This window comes from Panthera leo, chromosome E2 (genome assembly GCF_018350215.1).
Source record: "Panthera leo isolate Ple1 chromosome E2, P.leo_Ple1_pat1.1, whole genome shotgun sequence".
NCBI lineage: Eukaryota > Metazoa > Chordata > Mammalia > Carnivora > Felidae > Panthera > Panthera leo.
The window spans coordinates 17870166-17888557 of record NC_056693.1 but is presented as its reverse complement, the minus strand read 5'-3'; the positions used below and the strand labels follow the sequence as shown (position 1 = coordinate 17888557).

Sequence of the window (18392 nt, the reverse complement as noted above, 5' to 3'; positions counted from 1 at the left end):
TTTTAACGTGGAAAAGTCTCCAAGAAATGCAGAGTAGAAAAACTTGCACATACAGTGCTTTTATTCCTGTGGATAACATATTCAGGGCTGGGTCTTTTTAAAGAAATGGGTCAGTGTTTTCAGAATGATGTTTAAAAGAATTTATAACACTTCTACTTAAAGATTATAAAAATTTAGAGGTGGAAGCGTCCCATATTTCACGCCCCAGGAAATCATCACCCCTCCCCCAAATCTGGTCCATCCCCCCTGGATAATTGCTATTGACACATGATGAATGTCTTTTTTAGCTTTTCAACAGTTTATATAGACACATCTATAGATATTTATATAAGTGCACACACATTTAATGGAATCATGCTATAAAATATTGCTTTGTAACTTGCTTTCTTCACTTAACTATGTATTATGGTCACTTTCCATTCAGTATTGATGAATTCACCTCTTTTTTTTTTCTTTTTATTGTTGCAATGCATTCCAGGGTTTAGATGTGTCATAGATCATCTTGTTATGTAAATAGGCAAGGAGCAGAACAGGAAGCATGATCTCATTTTTATAAAAATTATATATATTATATATATAATATATAGATCACACAGTATATATACACAGAATATATATATATAATAATATGTACATATATAATATATATAATACATACTATATTTTTTATATATATAATACATACTATGTTATATATATATATATAATAATTTTATATATATATATATATATATATATATATATATATATATATATATAATTTCCCCACAAAGGACTCCATTAAGGAGGGGAGCAGAATGGGGAGCTGACAGGAGAAGGGTCTGCATACCATACATATCTTTATAATGTTTGAAAAACTTTTTAGAAAGATTATTATTTTTCAAAAACAAGAAAAGTGGTTTCTAAAATACTGAACAACATATAGCTTTGCTTTGAAATCCAGAGCTTTAAAACCCCACATAGTTTGGAGCCTGGAGCCTGCTTCGAGTTCTGTGTCTCCCTCTCTCTGCCCCTCCCCCACTTGCACTCTGTCTCTCTCTCAAAAATAAACATTAAAAAATCAATAAATAAAATTGTAAAACAAAGTCTCCCAAAGGTTATCGTCGGTTACTAAGGAAGAGGAGAGACTTGCAGGGACTTTTACTTCATTCCTTGGCTATTTTGGTATTTGCCAATATTCAATGATTATTGCTTGTCCTCCAAAAACAATAAACAAATGTTAAGAAAAACGTCACCATGGGACATGAGATGTGTATCAAGGAAAGAATGGTTCTGCGAAACATTATCTTTTTCTTTTTTTAATTTTTTTTAACGTTTATTTATTTTTGCAACAGAGAGAGACAGAGCATGAACAGGGAGGGGCAGAGAGAGAGAGGGAGACACAGAATCTGAAGCAGGCTCCAGGCTCTGAGCTGTCAGCACAGAGCCTGACACGGGGCTCGAACTCACGGACCATGAGATCATGACCTGAGCCGAAGTCGGACGCTTAACCCACCGAGCCACCCAGGCGCCCTGGAACATTTTCGAATTTTACCTAAACAGTTAAAACAGGCCAGGCCCTGCCAAATGCTGGGGCTGGGGGTTGCGCTGGCTTCGGAGAGGGCGGGTAGGCAGGCTTCCACCTCTGTCCCACATTTGCCACCACCTTCCTTGGCTCCATCTGGTCACACGCCTGCAGAGTGTAGTTCACTCAGCCGGACTGGCAGCAGCGTGGCCTGTCCTAGGCAGGCCTCGGCTGGCAGAACAGGTTTGTCTGCCCTGGTCCCTCCGCTCACATGCCCACTCCTGTGGGTGAGAGGGAAGGAGAGAGACGTGAGGGCAGAGTGAGGCTCCCGGGGCCACCCAAGGGAGAGGTAGCCATTTGATGTTTCTTCTTACCACATCTCTACCTGACCACGTCTGTCCATGGCTTGATCGAGCCTCTACTCCTACTCGGCTCCCTAGTGTCCTCGGGATAACATCCAGCACCTCTGCCTGGCACTGAAGGTCCCTTATGGCTTGTCTCCTTGCCACCTCCCCAGGCTTACCTCCCTCTCCTGCCCCACTGGGTCAATGTTTCTTTCATCATCTGAGAGTATAGAATGGAAAGAATACACTGTACAAGCCATCGGGCAGGCACACGCCTCTGACTACACCCGCTGTGGTTTACATTCCTTACACGAGGGCAGGTAAGCTTAGTCCCGAAAATGTAAAACTCTCACCCCTTTGACCACGTGATTCCACCTCTGGGAATCTATTCTGCATATGCACTCACAAGTGGGTGCAAAGATGCTCTGTACGAGAATAACCTAAAAGCAATCCCTGAAAAACAGCATAAATCATGTCAGAAAAGAAATAGTTCTCTAATTCTCTTTTCACACCACGGAATACTATGCGGCTAGGTTTAAAGGGAGCCGCATTTATATTTGCTGATATGAAACCATCTCCAAGATATATTGTTTATTGATAAAAGCGCAAAGCCCAAAACTGAATATATGCTCAGTGCAAACTGTTATCCTAGATTGGAGCCTGGAAGACAAGATATATTAGTGGAAAGACTGGCACAATCCAAATAAAGTCTGAAGATTAATGGTAGTGTACCAACATTAATTTCTTCATTTTGATACATGTCCATGGCTATGTAATATGTTAACATTAGGGGAAACTGGGTAAAGGGCATACAAGAATTCTCTGTACTGTCTCTGCAACTTTTCTGCAAATTCAAAATTCTTCCAAAATAAAAAGTTTATTTGAAACAACTGAATGTACGTTTCTACATTTGTAGAACTCTAAAAAGGAGGAAAAAAAAGGGAAACATTTGTGTATGCACAGGAAATGCCCATGTATTTTTATGAGTAATTTTCTTTAATTCGGAAATGATTATCCACCGACAATTGATGAATATTTTTTAAATAATGTATATTCACGCTTGCATCATGAGTTTTTCAGAGTACCTACCTGACAAGTGTCATTATTTGAAAATTTTTTTAATGTTTATCTTTGAGAGACAGAGAGACAGAGACAAAGAATCCGAAACAGGCTCCAGGCTCTGAGCTGTCAACACAGAGCCCGTCGCGGGGCTCGAATCCACAAACCAGGAGATCATGACCTAAGCCGAAGTCGGGCACTCAACTGACCGAGCCACCCAGGCACCCCTATTTGAAATTTTTTATCTGTTGGCATTATTTCAAAATGTTTTCATTTTGGATTGCAGGAAGAAATTACACATGGCTGAGGACTGGAGTGAAAATAAGGAAATAGGGTGATTCACTAGAAACCAACTCACAAGATGTTCATGTTACCAAATGGACAACGCACTGAACTTATCAAAAATTCTTTAACTGGTGTTAAGTCCTGGGTATTCAAGGCACTGTAGAATTAGAAGACTCAAATTTTCCAGATCCAGTGAGAACCAATGTTATGCAGACAATGTCACTGATATCTTAAGACCCAGTTGGGGGCCCAGGAAGCTATGCTGAGGTAAGTTGCATCTGCCTCTGTCCTAGGCGGTATAATTGTTAATGACTCATTCATACATTCAAATATTTATTGCTTGCCTAACATGTGTACCAGGCACTGTTCTAGATCTGGGGACTCAGCAGGGAACAAATCAGACCTCAGTCTCTCTCTTTATAAAAGCTTACCTTTCAGAGGAGGAGATCAAGGAAACCAAGAAGGGAAACATACATGTCAGAGGATAGTAAGTGCTAGGTAGAAAAAGGAATTTTTAAAACTACAAGGAAGCGAGGCAAGGAGTGTCAGCACCACATCCACATCCTGTCTGGATGTCTGAGTTTCTGGAGGTGACATGGCTCCTCCCCTGGATTATTTCCCATTGTCCCATCACCACAATGTGGTGTGGAGGGTTGGAGAGAGCTCTGACTCACCATCCCCGGGGCACATGCCTGCCTTGGAGCAGGGATGGACTCAGCTCCACCCGATGGGCCTGCCCTGCCAGGGGGAAAGTTGGCTACCCAGGGCCAACTCAGGCTCTGAGCCTAGGGAAGGGTGAACAGACCATAGACACAGAAAGGACCACTATCCTCTCTCCCCAGAAGCTGTCTCCTGATTATTCAGAGATAAATAACACAAAAAGCACTGAGAACTCAATGTTAGCCATTCTCTTGACTATCATTGTTAATAACATTTGGGGAGACCATTAGTCACGGGGCCAATTTTTGATTGATTGCCTCTTAATTCCAGTATTTATCAGCTGGCATGAGGTCAGGTCTTGTCAGTAGAGGGCGCTGGAGGGACACTGCAAGTTAGGGGCTTCTCTCCAGATTCCAGGGCTTTGTTCCAGTTGGCAATGGGCTGTGCCCAACAGGTGGCTGTTACTCCCCTCCCCCTGGTAGCTGGCCACCTCTAGCACCTCCTTGAGCCCAGCTAGGGATGCATCATTTAACCAAGAGAAGTATCGAAAATATGAAATAGAATCATGATTTCTCCCTTAATTGCCTATTCAGATGCTCTGCAAATGAAAATAGAAAGATACAAAACAGAGCAACTGGGTTTTTTTTGGTTTGTTTTTTGAAAAGCCACTTTCAGTCCTACTGGGGGAAAAATGACCCAAAGATCCCAGGCATTAAAGTTCATCACATAGGGGGCACCTCCAAGGCTCAGTCGGTTATTAAGCAGCTGACTCCGGGTCAGGTCATGATCCCATTGTTCTTCCCTTCGAGCCCCGCCTCGGGCTCTGTGCTGACAGCTCGGAGCCTGGAGCCTGCTTTGGATTCTGTGTCTTCCTCTCTCTGCTCCTCCCCCACTCATGCTCTGTCTCTCAAAAATAAATATTAAAAAAATTTTTTTTAAATAAGTTCATCTCATAAAAATTCGTTCAAAAAATTGAAGAAACCAGTCTGGAAACAGAAGGAATTTTTCAACTTTCAAGACCCAGAATCCAGGTAAGTGATATTTGTTGCCTAGAAACTACTCTGGTCCAGGGTATGTCAGTTAGCTTTTTTTTTTTAACCACCCAAAACACAGTGGCTTAAAATAATTATTATTTTGTAGCTCCTGATTCTTCCGGACCATTTGGGCTGAGCCCAGCCAGGCAGTTCAGTTCTGCAGTTGGTCTCACCTGGGCTGACTCTCGCAGCTGCAGTCAGCTAGTGGGGTGACTGGGGGCTGTTTGGTCTGGGGTGGTTTCACTCACATGTATGGCTGGCTGGCAGTGGGTGTAGGTGGCTGGGGTAATGACTCTGAACTGGGCCATGTGTCTACCGCAGGCCAGCCCAAGTTTGTTCATGTGGCAGGGCTTGCAGCGTTGCCAGGAAGGGTTAAACCATTCCCTGTAAAAAAAAAGGGGGGGGGAGGGGGAAACCTGGGTGGCTCAGTCGGTTGATTTCAGCTCAGGTCAAACATCTCGCAAAAATAAACATCTTGCAGTTTGTGGGTTTGAGCCCCGCATCGGGCTCTGCCAAGGAGCCTGCTTGGGATTCTGACTCCCTCTCTCTCTCTCTCTGCCCCTCCCTGCTCTCTCAAAGTAAATAAAAACAAAAACTTTGAAAAGTCATAAACACCTCCTCCTGCGACTTTGCGACTTTGCGTGGTTCTTAGGAAATGCCAGCCCTCCTGAACATGGCCTACTGGGCCAGGCCCCGCCCACCACATCCAGCCTCACTCTCCCCTGCTTCCCCTGCTCCCTCTCACTTTGCTCTCTCCATTCCAACAACAATGGTCTTCGGGGCCATGCCTCCTCTCACCCCAGAGCTCTGGGACCTATTTGACCATTGCCCAGAAGACTCACCCTTCTCCTAGTCGTTAGTAATTATTTGGAAAATCTTACTTCAAGCATTCACTTCCTCCAGGAAGCCTTTCTTGAAAACCCTGGCCAGGTTAGCGTCCTGTTTTACTTTCTTAAAGTATCTCTCTTGTGATTTTTCTTCAGAGCACTTAGCATAGTTTTAAGTTTACTTGCAGCCAATACCGATGGCCAACAATAGCCCATCAGCGCTTGCTCCATGCCAGGGGCTATTCTAAGAATATCAGGGGTGTCTATTCGTTTGATTCTTATGAGGCACAGAAAGTGGAAGAAAATTGCTCAAGTTCACACAGTTGATAAGTGGTACAGGCAGGACCCAAACCTGTCAGTCTGGTTCCCAGAGCTAACATCTTAACCATTCTGATGTGCCCCCTCCCTCTGAAGTAAATAATTTGTCTCTCCCCTACCAAACTTCGAGGCCTTTAGTGGTAGATATTCTGTGTTACAGACTGAATTGTGTCCCCTCCAAAATTCCTATGTTGAAGCCCTAACCCACAACATGGCTGTATTTGGAGAGGGGTCCTTTAAGGAGGGAATTAAGGGTAAATGCGGTCATAAGAGTAGGGCCTTAATCCAATAGGACTATGTCTTAGTCTGCTCAGGCTGCCATAATAGAACACCATGGGCTGGGTAGCTTATAAACAACAGAAATCTATTTTTCTGGAGGCTGGGATGTCCCAGATCAAGGCACTGGTGGATCTGGTTCATGGATGACGGTCTACTTACTGAACATCGCATGGTAGAAGGGGCAAGGGGGATCTCTGGGGCCTTTTTTTTATAAAGGCGCTAATCCTATTCATAAGAGCTCCACCCCTTGATGACCTAATCGCCTCTCAAAGCCCCCCCATCTCCAAATACCACATTGGGGATTAGGTTTCAATATGTGAACTGACACAAACAGTTTACTGACACAAAACAGTTTACATGGCACCTCATAAAAAGAGGAGGAGACACAAGGAGTGTGCGTGCATAGGGGAAAGGCCATAGGAAGGCAGACATCTGCAGGCCAAGGAGAGAATCCTCAGGAGAAACCAACTCTATTGGCAGTTTGATCTTGGACTTCCAGCCTCCAGAACTGTGGGGAAAAAATTTCTGTTGTCTAAAGGACTCCCTCGGGTGCCTGGGTGGCTCAGTCAGGTAAGCGGCGACTGTAGCTCAGGTCATGATCTCACAGTTCATGAGTTCGAGTCCCGCGTCCCGCTCTGTGCTGTCAGCACGGGGCCTGTTTCGGATCCTCTGTCTCGCTCTCTCTTTGCCCCTCCCCCGCTTGTGCTCGCTCTCTCTCTTTCTCAGAAATAAACATTAAAATTATCCTTTCCCAGAATGCAAATGCATTTACCTAAAAGTTTGAGGACTTGAGCATATGTACTGAGTGAAGCCTTCAGGATCAGATCCTAGTCCAAAACCAAAACCCAAACACCTTCATGTATGGACGAGGTAAGCCAGGGCCAAGGTGATCACATCAGCCCCCACCCCACATCTACAAGATCTCAACCCTACTTAATCATGGTGTAGCTCGAATGCCGGACTCTCTAGAACAAGGTCGGAGTTCCAGCAATGCCGGCTCTCGCTGTGGGCGACAAATGACCCTCGGAGGTTAACCGGCAGAGTAACAGGGTTATTTAGAAGGAGTCAGTGAGATGAGCACACACAGCGGTCCACCAAAAGGGCTCGGTGAGCGGGAGCTGCTGTTACTACTACTACAGCACCTGACTCTTCCAGCTTTTTGAGGGGTTTGCACCCGCCGGTCGGCCACTCGCCTCAGTCGGTGTCCATCCCGACTTGGAGCTGCAGCTACAGTCCCGGGTCCTCCTGCCCCCGTGTTCCCTCCCCAGTTCCTCAGCTAGCTGCGGGGAAGTAGGCGCCAGACAACACTCCACCGAGCCCTGAAGCTGAACTTTCGAAGCACAGGGACAGAACTCCCAACTGCCGCCTGAAACCGTTGAGCTGGGCTCCCGCCTCCCGCCCCTCTGATCGATCAAAAGAGAAGAGGCAAGCCCCCGGACCAATCAGAAGTGGAACCGGTCGAGCAATGCCCGCCTCCTGAAAGCGCCCTCGCTCCTCATTGGATGTGTCCCTGCGCGAACGCAAGGCTAAGCCACTTAGAAGAGAGTGGAGCCAGCCAATCAGCAGTGCAACCGCAGCGGAGCTCGTGGAAGGAGGCAGTAGTGCTCTCGGACTGGCGCCGTTCGAGCTAGTCGCCTGTCGGCACTACAGCCCTTCCTGGGTAGAACGCCAGCTGGCTGGGCTCTTAGCTCTGACCAACTTAATGGTGGGGCAAAGCAATGGGCCATTCTCTCTGGTGTGTTGGCTGGGGTGGGGTTGTGGGGCGGGCAGGGGAGGCTGGTACGTGAAGTACGCAGTTAACCCTGCCTCAGCTGACAGACAATGAGCATTTGACCAATCGCGGGTCAAGGCACTGCCCCTCTGGTGCCTTCCCTGCCCCCGCATACTTCCAGGTGAGGCAGGGGGCGTTCTGCAGCCAATCAGTAGTGAAGCAAGGCAAGAGGCAGGAAAGGGGAGCTGCCCACAGGCACCTGAATCCCGGCTGGCTCTTGAGGGCCCCCCAACCAAACACAGACATACATTGCATAGACTGTCAGGGGTTGAGAGAGAGAGATGAAAGGGTTTGCAACGAGAGCCACTCGTTGGCAAGACAGGAGCAAAGAACTGGTGGTATCCTGAGCCCTTGCAGAGGAAGATTCCAAGGCTGTTAGCGAAGGAGGTTCGGGGCCTAGTTTTTTCATAGGGGGGCGGAGGGAGAGCAAATTCCGCAGCCAATTAGAAGGGATGGGGGACGGGCTGGAGGATAAGATCTCAGTCTTAGAGACCTGAAACCTGAGTCCGCGGACCGATTAGTCTCAAAGCCCTGCCACTCCGCACAGCAAGCAGGGCGGGAGGCTGGAGGGAGCAAGTGGAGCTGTCCTAGGTGCCGCCTAGGATGTTGAGAATGCTCGGTAGATGCGGTCCACACTGCAGCCAATCAGCGTCCGCCTCAGGGAGACAAGCGAGCTGTGCACGCGCCCAGGCTTCGAGCTCCTGGCCTCACGCTCATCCCTACTTCTAACGGACACTGGATCTTGCACTGCCCTCAGTGTATGTGAGGCTGTGGGAAGAAGAACAGGGTCTGTCAGTGAGTGCCATGGTTTTTCTTACACTTCTTCAGGCCTGAGCTGACCCAGGCAAAAGCTGGGGTGTGGGAGCTTGAGTGGTGGCCGTGAGGGTCGAGAATTGAGGACTGAGGGCTTTAGTCCCTGGAGACTTCCTTTGCCCTGGTGAGGCTGGGAACGGGGCCTCGTGGGCACCCTTGGACCCAGGCTGGGCAGAGGCTAGGCCAACATGCCCTATGAGTTGGTCCATGGTCCCTGAGGCTAGCTTATGAGGCAGTTGAAAGCCTTTGGAGCTCTGCATGGTGTCATTGGCCATGAGGTATGGCCTCTGAACTGTGAGTTGTCTGAGGTCTCTGGTATGAGTCTGGATCTGGTGACTTGGAAGGAGAGACCTGTGACTCTCCAGAGGTTGTTGGGAGTCACTGGCCAAAAGATGAAACTGATGTACACTTGAGAGGTTTTCTGGAGTCTTTGGATCCAGCCTGGGCTGAGAGTGAGTGTTGCTGGGGTTGAAAGCCTGATGAGAAGTTGTCAAAGGTTATTGCATCCAGGCTGTGCTGAGAATATGTGGTTGCAAGGCTTTGCGTTGGGGGGTGGGGGGGGGCGGCAGCGGGGAGAGTTCAGGTCTCTGGACTCCAGCTTGAGGTGCTGTTGGCAGGTTTTCCAGTACCGGGTCCAGGTTAGACAACCTGGCTAGGAGGTTAGGCCCATGGTCTTCTGGAGGTTCTTGAGGAGGGAGTTTCTGAATCTCAAATACGTTGTTTGACCTCCATGATATACTATTGCCATGTGATGTCTCTGGGAAAAAAACAGGATTGGGTCACATTTAGAGCCTTTCACTCCCTGTCCCCACTCTTCCCCAAACTCTGGTCATTCCCAGAAGATACCAGGCTATAAAAATGGGGCCAGATGCATAAGGAAGATGGATATTGTACCGGAGCATAGAAAGAGGTGTGTGAGACATCCTGCTCCTTAGGAAATCACCCAGGTTGTCTTTACAGAAAATCTTTTATACTTAGGGGGCAGGGTGTTTATATCTAATTTCACTCAGCTGTTCAAATTCTACATGGTATTAAAGCTTTCAGAGTGCTTTCATGTACACCCAGAGTTCTTAAACCTTGGGTGGGGGAATGCAAGGAAGTGGTCTATGAGTGGATTTCAGGGGGGTTTGAACTCCTGGAAATCATAAGAAAAACTGTATGCATATTGTATTGGAGGGGGTGCAAGGCAGCCACACGGATGAGCAAGAAACATCTAACCTGTCCAAGGACTGACTGCAGAGCAATCTGTGAATCCCTTGTCATTCACATGCAAAATGGTATGAGTATCTACAATTTTCTAGTGTAAACAGTTGATTCCATAGCTTACAATTTTAAAAGGAATGGTGACCCCCTTAACCTACGAGGTTAAGAATCATTGGAATAAAGTAGGCTGCTGTATTATATACAGGGACCAGACAAGACTAGAAATGATGTCTCCTTTTCTTCCCAAACCTGGTGTTGGCACACACTTCAAGGCATTTCATATACTAGACTGCATGTCTGAGCTCAGTCTACCTACCAGGGCCTGGGGTGTGTACATCAGTCACACAATTCACTCATGAGTATGGACCTGGGGTTGAGGGCCATGTAGGTCCTAGAAGTGGGCCATTTGGGTGAGAAGGTTCAGGGTTCCAAACTCCTAGAGAATGGCCTAGAATTGGGGAAACATATGTTCCAGGTGGGGTCTTCCTAGATGTCCTTGGGATCCTTAGCCCAAGGCGAGGGACACAGCCAGAGGGCGTCAGAGTGGGGCCTTTTGCCTGGGTTTAAGGAAATATTGGCATTCAGTTCTGGTCTTGAAGACAGCCCCTGTGAGGAAGTTGAGGGTCTCAGAAGAGTTAGCTCCATATTAGGGCTGAAAAAACAAAGGCCATCCAACAGGGAGGATGCAGTGGAACCTAAGTGTTTTTGTTTTTGTTTTTTCACTTTAGTCTAGTTCTTTTCCACTTAATCCACAAAAGATATACTATGATAAGGTCTCTATGGCCTAGATTCAGCTCACTGGCTATGATTATATCTGGTTCTTGAGTTATATGAAACATAGATTTGAAGGAAGAAAGAAACTAATTTATTCCGTGGTGTCTCTTCTCTGGTATATATATTGGATGAACTTAACTAGAAAGAGTGGGCATTTGAAATTTTATGTTAGATTTAGATAATTGGTCTTAAATCTGTATGAAATGCTGTGGGGGAGTTTAACCACCTTAATTTGCAGAAAGAGTTGTGTTCCTGGAGAGTAGAAAGTTCATAGAATTTTTCTAATTTGAATCTTGTTTACCTTGGCTTTGGAGGTACTCAATATTTAAAATAAGTGAGATTGGGGCGCCTGGGTGGCGCAGTCGGCTGAGCGTCCGACTTCAGCCAGGTCACGATCTCGCGGTCCGTGAGTTTGAGCCCCGCGTCAGGCTCTGGGCTGATGGCTCGGAGCCTGGAGCCTGTTTCCGATTCTGTGTCTCCCTCTCTCTCTGCCCCTCCCCCGTTCATGCTCTGTCTCTCTCTGTCCCAAAAATAAATAAAAAAAACGTTGAAAAAAAAAATTTTAAATAAGTGAGATAGGGGCAACCTGGGTGGCTCAGTCAGTTAAGCATCTGACTCTTGACCTCAGCTCAGGTCTTGATCTCAGGGTTGTGAGTTCAAGCCCTGTGTTGGGCTCTGCACTGGGCACGAAGCCTACTTAAAACAAACAAACAAACAAACAAACAAATAAATAAATAAATAAATAAATAAATTTTTTAAAAGTGAGATAAAGAGAGAACATTTTTCATAAAACAAGTAATCATACCTCTAACTGGCCTATTCTGATGGTTTAGTTTTAATTATATTTGAGGAGAATCCATACCTGTATTGCTGTGTTGACATTTTTATATAAAGCTGGATTGTACCTGCAGGGGCTTATGAAGGAGCTTATCATCAAGCCTATCAGTGAGAATAAAAAATATCAGATTTTAAACTTTATTTAGTAATGTATTAGGACTGAGAGGCAAAAATCATACCTCATTTTCCCACATACTTCCTTCCAGTTATGCCCTACCTAATCTCTTCTACTCACTGTACCCTCTCCCAGGATGCAGGTTTGTGTCCTCAAAACTCATGGTTTCCTGTGTCCACCCCATAAGACAACTGCAAGCGATTTCTACAGAGTCAACCTGGGAAGTGGAAGCTGGACAAGAGTTTTGAGACTGTGATGGGAGACCTTTCAAAAATAGACAGTTAGCAGTGTCCCTACCCTTCCAAGTCAAAGTGCAATTTGTTCATGCTTCTGCTGTTACTGCTCAGTGCAAGAAGTCTTGGGCTGTGTAGTCAAGAATGTAGGTAGAGAGAAGGGCCTGAAGTGTCACCAGCGTAAGGGCTAAGGTGTAGAAGGCCCTGGAGATACCTCCAAGGAGGCGGTCTCTAAAAGGATATCCTTAGGTCGGGTAGACACCAGATGGGAGGCAAAATGAGGCTTCCCATTCTTGGGGGCTTTTGTTCACCGGATGGGGAATCTCCTTGCGCCTTCTCCTCCATGTTTCCCGGAAGCCTGCTGACACTCCCCGTCAGCTACAATTGGCTTACAGAGAATTCTGCCCTTTGAGCACAGTTTCCAACATTCTTGATCATCAATGGGCAGATCATACCAGTGAGAGAGCTGAGTCACAGACCCAAGAAGTAGAGCTGGGAGGCGAGGGGTGATGATGTAATTGTCCAGACCCCTGTACCTTCCTTCTACACGTGGGGTTTCTCTCTCATGGCTTTCCCCACTTATTCCATACCTCCAGGGATTGTGTTTCTGTGTTGAAGAAAGGATGTTTTTCTCTGTATGCATACATATCAGGGATTGGTGCTTTTATATGTTCAGGCCAAGTGGCTTTAATATGGGTGTCTAATGAGTCCCTGGGTGTGGTGGTACGAGGAGTTAGAAAGCTCAGAAATGGAAAATATTTAACGTTCAGAGTAGCACATGAATACAGCCTGTCCATTTGCATTTTCCCTTTCACTCTGACTCATCTTCCCCTCTCCCCACCCTATTATTGCCCTCCACCAGCCTCACCCATTGGCACACCCTGTCTGTATAGAAAGGATTAACATCTGCCTGCACCCAAGCTAGAACAAGAAGTAGAGGGAAGGCATGTTTGGTCTGGAGGGAGAAAGTAGAAGGCTGGTCTGAATATTTTGGGGTCCTGAACGAAAGGGAGAAACAGGAGTTTAGAGACAGAATGTTTGGGTCTAGGAGGGGACGAGGATCTAAGGGAGAAGCCCGGGGGAACCAGACTCTGCCATGTCACCAGAGCAGCCTACCAGTGCCTGACTTGCACATCTTCCAGTTATTTACTGGGCACATACGATGCAGCAGGCACATATCATAAATGATCTCTCTACGTTTGTTGAAAGAATGAAAAATGTGCCACAGGATGGGAGATAATGGAATAAGAAAAAACAGAAAAAGAAATTTGAGTCTCTCGGACCTCCTTTCCCCAGGTTAACAAGCACTAAAGTGTGAAAACAGGGGAAATCTCCTGAGAGCTTGACCCTTTTGGCAGGAAGTGAAAGAAACCCCAGGGTTCTGATTTCAGAGAAATGTCATTTGTCATCAACCCAAGAAAAGGGAGTTTTCTCTTCGAAGACCACCGCAGGCCCTTCCTGGGGTTGCCCCCTTCAAAGCTTGATGGGAGAATCTGAGTCACTTGCACATTCAGTCCCCAGTGGTGGCCCAGATGACAGGGGTCATTTCCACAGAGCAGTTAAAGCTTCCCTAGTACTAAGTCAAGGCAAGGAAGGACGATGCGTGCTTTTGGCCCTCTTTCACTCTCTCCTTGGAATCCAGATGTTTCAGCCCTTGTTGCTTCTGAGGTAGTAGAAACAGCTTCCAGCTGCTGGAGCTCTACTGATGCTTCTCAGTAGCAGGATTAATACTATTTGAATGATGTGAGGTACTGACAAACCACTTTCACATTTATCATGTCATTTTATCTTTATCCTCACCTCCAAATGCGGTCAGCAAAGGTTATCCCTATTTCGCGGATGAGGTAACTGAGGCTCAGAGAGGCGACTTGCTCAAGGTGACTCAACTAGTAAATGGCAAAGATGAGACTCAAATGCAGGTCTGATTATTCCAAACTCCTTGTTGCCTCAAATGAACTTTTTTAAAAAAAGATTTTTTATTTTATTTTTTTAAAGTATTCCCTACACCCAACACGGGGCTCGAACCTACAACCCAGAGATCAAGGGTAGCATGCTCTACCGACTGAGCCAGCTAGGCACCCCTCAGATGAACTTCTCTGACTCTAGAAGTTCACAAATGAAATAAGGAGACAGGGAGCCAGAATGTCTTGAATCTGGAAGTGGAGAGGGTGTTCTCTCCTGGGGAGAGGGGAGTGAAGCAGAGCCAGGGTTATAAAACCACACCCCCTTGGGGGACTGTGGCAGACTGGTACTTGGGACACCCAATGGAAGACTGTGAGGTCAGGGGCGGGGCTAGCTCCAGGGGGGCCCCAGGAGCCCCAACAGCAGTTCAGAGCATGCGGTGTCCAGGAGGAAGCTACAACCGGTGAGTGGTTGCTTCTCCCCAGCTGAGACTTTCCTCCCATTACACCCCCTCTTCTGTTCACTTCTTGCCAATTAGTAGCCTTCTCCCCGAGGTGTCGCAGCAGTAATTCTCCCAATAAGGGTCCTTACTCACAGTGAGCCCACGCTTAGGAATATGCCTGCTGAGACACTTAGGTCTGTTGATCTCTTAGTACCTCAGTTCCCAGTTCTCTTCTTAAAAGCCAACGTGGTAGTTTTGATATGTGATAAATTTCCACCTTGTTTGGACTCTTATCTATTCTTTGCTTTTGGTTTGTGGGGAACAAAATTAAACCATCTCCTTACCCTAATCTGGAAAGGAAATCCCTCCCCCTCTACCGTTCCCATTTCCCTTTCTCCCACTTCCTCAGGGGTCAAAACCTTCTCCAAAATCTCTCTCCATCCTTGAGTTGGGAACCGTCTCTTCTGTGGCTTGTGCACCTGTTCTCTCAACCCACTGGAGGGGATTCTTTGGTCTCTTCTAGGTCCTTCTCTGAGGACATGTTCTAGAAGTTTCAGCCGTAGGGAGATAATTTATTGATGCCTTTGAGCATGCCCTTCTGCAGCTATGACCTCAGTCTTGCTGCCCTTTCTGCCTCTCAGGACTACTCAACTTCATGTGATGGGCTTGGGGTGGGGGTGAGGGATGGCACGCTAGCTTTCTAAACTCTCCCGTGAAGCAGTGTGGTGCTCCATCCCTAACTGCCAGGGCTGACTGGGTCTTATGGTGATTTCTTTGTCTGGAAAGAAGACAGCCTGGCCTGCTGCAAGGTCTTTCCCCACAGAAAGGCTTGGAGTAGCATAAGTATCAACCTCTGCTATCTTTTAAGTCAGAGACTGCTAATTGACTGGACCCATCTTACACCAGCCTTAAACCCACCATTTGATATGGTTGCTAACTGCTTGGTCCTTACTCTTTTAAGTCCCGAATTTGGTCTAATTTCCATTCTCCTGCCATCCCCACCCTCATCCCTACCCCCTGGTCTGTTATGATTCTGGGTAAGCTCAGATCCTCTCTTGGGTTAGTTTATGTGCCTCATTCAGGACACAGAGAGCTCTGAACCTGCAACTCACTCTTTCTCCCCTCACCTCCACAGGCTTGAGAATATGCCGTTGCTCTCTTCCCTTTCCACCATGGACCCCACACTGTGGCCTTTCTTTCAGATCCTCTGAGACTGGTACCCAGGCAAGGCACGATGCCCTTGTTCCGGACAAGACTGCCTAGCCCCTACAGCTCTGATCGGCTGGTACGGCTAGCAGCCAGGCTCCGGCCAGCATTATGTGATACCCTGATCACTGTGGGGAGCCAGGAATTCCCTGCCCACAGCCTGGTGCTGGCAGGTGCGAGCCAGCAGCTGGGCCGTAGGGGCCGCTGGGCTCTGGTGAAAGGCATCAGCCCTTCTACCTTTGCCCAGCTTCTGTACTTTGTTTATGGGGAGACTGTAGAGCTGCAGCCGGGGGAACTGGGGCCCCTTGAGGAAGCGGCCAGGGCCTTGGGGGTGCAGTCCCTGGAAGACGCATGCAGGAGGGCTCGATGGGATGGGGTTAGAGAGCTGGGTCCAGGGCTGAGGGAACATCAGGAGGAGCCAGAGAAACCCACAAGGGATTCTGAAAGAGGACTGGGGGGACATGGAGAGCAGAGACCAGAAAAACGTGTTAGTGCTGGTAGAATAGAATGGGAGACACTGCATGAGCAAAGACCACCAAGAGAGAGCCCTGAGAGAGCAGAACCACTGCAGGAGGGTGAAGGGGAGGAGATGAGATCAAAGGAGAAACTCAAGCAATCCCCTCTTGGCCATGGGGGAATAGATGGAAAGCAAGAAGTGATTATGTGGGTGACAGAGAGCCCAGGGAGTTCTGATGAAAGACTTCGGGAGTTCCCTGGCCCCCTTCCCCCACCAGGCTCCCTCCAAAACAGCGTCATTCCTAGGCCCTGGTGGGCTGAGACCCCTTGGTTCAGGGAGGGCCAGCCTGCCCTGTGGAGCATCCTGCTGTTGCCACCCAGATATGGCACTCCCTTCTCTCATAGCACCCCCATCACTGGAGCCTGGCAGGAGGTCTGGCCTCAGGACCAGAGGTGAGTGAAGAGCCTAGTGGAAGACCTCCCTGGCTGGGAGGGAGTGGCTCAGGACAGGCGGACAGTGATGGGTGGAAGGGGTACCACATCTCTTATCTCTACTGTACATTTCCTGAGCTGGTGATAGGACAAGAAGCTTTCACCACAGGGGAAGTCAAAGCCCAGCCCCTGAGGAGGACTCCTGACTCCTCTCTCCCCAGGATGAGTCTGGCCAGGTTTTGCCAAGGCTAACTCTTCCCTACCCCCTCCCCAGGATCCCACTGTCCCTGAACCCTGAGAAAGGTCTCTGGAACCACAGCCAGTTGGCCTCCTCCAGTCCTGCCCCAGGTAAGCCCCTCAGTGACCTGTACAAATATCATAACATGCTCTCTCTCCTGAGGCTGGGGCTCCAGAAGTCCAGCTTGAGTAGGGCACCAACTTCACTCTGCTCTCTCCAGGTTCCCTCCCCCAGGGCTCCGAAAAGCTCAGCCCTGGGGACATGGAAGACTGTAATCAGAAGCACACAGGTGAGTAGGGTGAGGGCACCTTTGCCTTCGGTCCCACTGTACCTCCTGATGTCTTGCCTGGGAGTACCAGTGATCCAGCTCTGGGATTCCCAGCCATGCCTTTTCTGTCCCCACAGGTGCACTTGCAACCTGTGTGAGTCAGGTGAGCACAGCAGGCCCGCCTCGCCAACAACCTCCCCCACCCCCTCCTGCTCGGTCTCGGCCCTATTCTTGTTCTGTCTGTGGAAAGAGGTTCACACTCAAGCATCAGATGGAGACACACTACCGAGTCCACACAGGTATGGGCCCCCCGCCCTCGGTGAATTATCTGCTCCCTTACAAACTCCAGTCTGTCCCTGAGTCCTTCGCTGGTTGCTTGGCTCCCACACAATTCCTTTGTCCAGTTGCCCAGATCACCCCCTAGGCCAGCCTCCGCCCCTTCTTTCCTTCACCGCCCTCCCCCTCCACTTGCCCTAGGAGAGAAGCCTTTCTCCTGCAGCCTATGTCCCCAGCGCTCCCGGGACTTCTCAGCCATGACCAAACACCTGCGGACGCATGGGGTGGCACCCTACCGCTGCCCTCTGTGCCGGGCGGGCTGCCCCAGCCTAGCCTCCATGCAGGCGCACATGCGCGGCCACTCGCCCAGCCAGCTCCCACCTGGATGGACCATTCGCTCCACATTCCTCTACTCCTCCTCTTCAAGGCCATCCCGGGCCTCGACTTCTCCCTGTAGATCCCCTTCCTCCACCACCTGACGGTGTCGGTACCTTCTCTGGCTTCATCCAACAACAAAATTAAATAATGAAAGACGGGCCGCCGGGCTGGATAGGCTTCTGACCCAGCACCGCAGGTACGGCAGCGTAGCAAATTTGGCTCCAAGAAGCACTGCAGCAAGGGCGCCGAGACCTTCTCCCAGATGACCGCTGGCCCTATGAGCCTGGGCAAGCGAGTCCGTGTGGGGTGTGGGAAGTGAAGTCTGCACGAGTGAAAATTAACTGTGCGGGGACTGGCGATCTCATCACCAAAATAAAGAGTTTTCCTGTGCCCTCCTCTCAGGACAAGCCGAGTCCAGACTTCAGTCTGTGCGCAGGGGAGAGGGAAGGACAGCCTTGCCTCTTGTCCTGTAGCGGCCCCTGGTGGCCGTGCATCCACTGTCAGCGGGGCGGGGCGGGGCGGGGAGCACCTCCATCTCCCGGGTCTATCAGTCCTCCCCCAGAGGTAGGGGCCGAGGGCCGCGAAGTCCAGGCTGACTTAGCAGCAAGCCCTGTGGGGGAAGCCTGTGAGACACCCAAGTTATTCCCCCCTTCCACAGCAAGCAACGGCGCGCAGGGTCTGAGTCTGGGACCCCCAGTCCAGGGCTCGAGGAACGCGTGCTCTACCCTGCTTTCCGCC

General features: G+C 48.7%; 1 protein-coding gene and 1 long non-coding RNA gene across 13 annotated transcripts; one reads left to right on the top strand and one right to left on the bottom strand.

Moving 5' to 3' along the window:
* Positions 1 to 1444: 1444 nt before the first annotated feature.
* LOC122208278 lies at positions 1445 to 7679 on the bottom strand. The gene is made up of 3 exons (XR_006197173.1): positions 7083 to 7679; positions 5135 to 5270; positions 1445 to 2301 (listed from the first exon to the last, which is right to left on the bottom strand). It is a non-coding gene; the product is annotated as an uncharacterized LOC122208278 (long non-coding RNA).
* A 334-nt stretch (positions 7680 to 8013) lies between these two features.
* Positions 8014 to 18061, top strand: ZBTB32 (zinc finger and BTB domain containing 32). Of its 12 annotated transcripts, XM_042919077.1 has the most exons (8): positions 8838 to 8876; positions 10071 to 10171; positions 15603 to 15624; positions 16369 to 16515; positions 16769 to 16842; positions 16953 to 17021; positions 17138 to 17299; positions 17478 to 18061. In XM_042919077.1, the coding sequence occupies exons 2-8, from the start codon at positions 10093 to 10095 to the stop codon at positions 17753 to 17755; spliced, it is 831 nt and encodes a 276-aa protein (XP_042775011.1). In that variant the 5' UTR covers positions 8838 to 8876; positions 10071 to 10092; the 3' UTR covers positions 17756 to 18061. The 12 variants fall into 12 exon arrangements, with proteins under 12 accessions (XP_042775015.1, XP_042775013.1, XP_042775004.1 ...); XM_042919082.1 differs by lacking the exon at positions 15603 to 15624 and having other exon boundaries at positions 16468 to 16515; XM_042919076.1 differs by lacking the exon at positions 15603 to 15624 and having other exon boundaries at positions 16341 to 16515.
* The last annotated feature ends 331 nt before the right edge of the window (positions 18062 to 18392 follow it).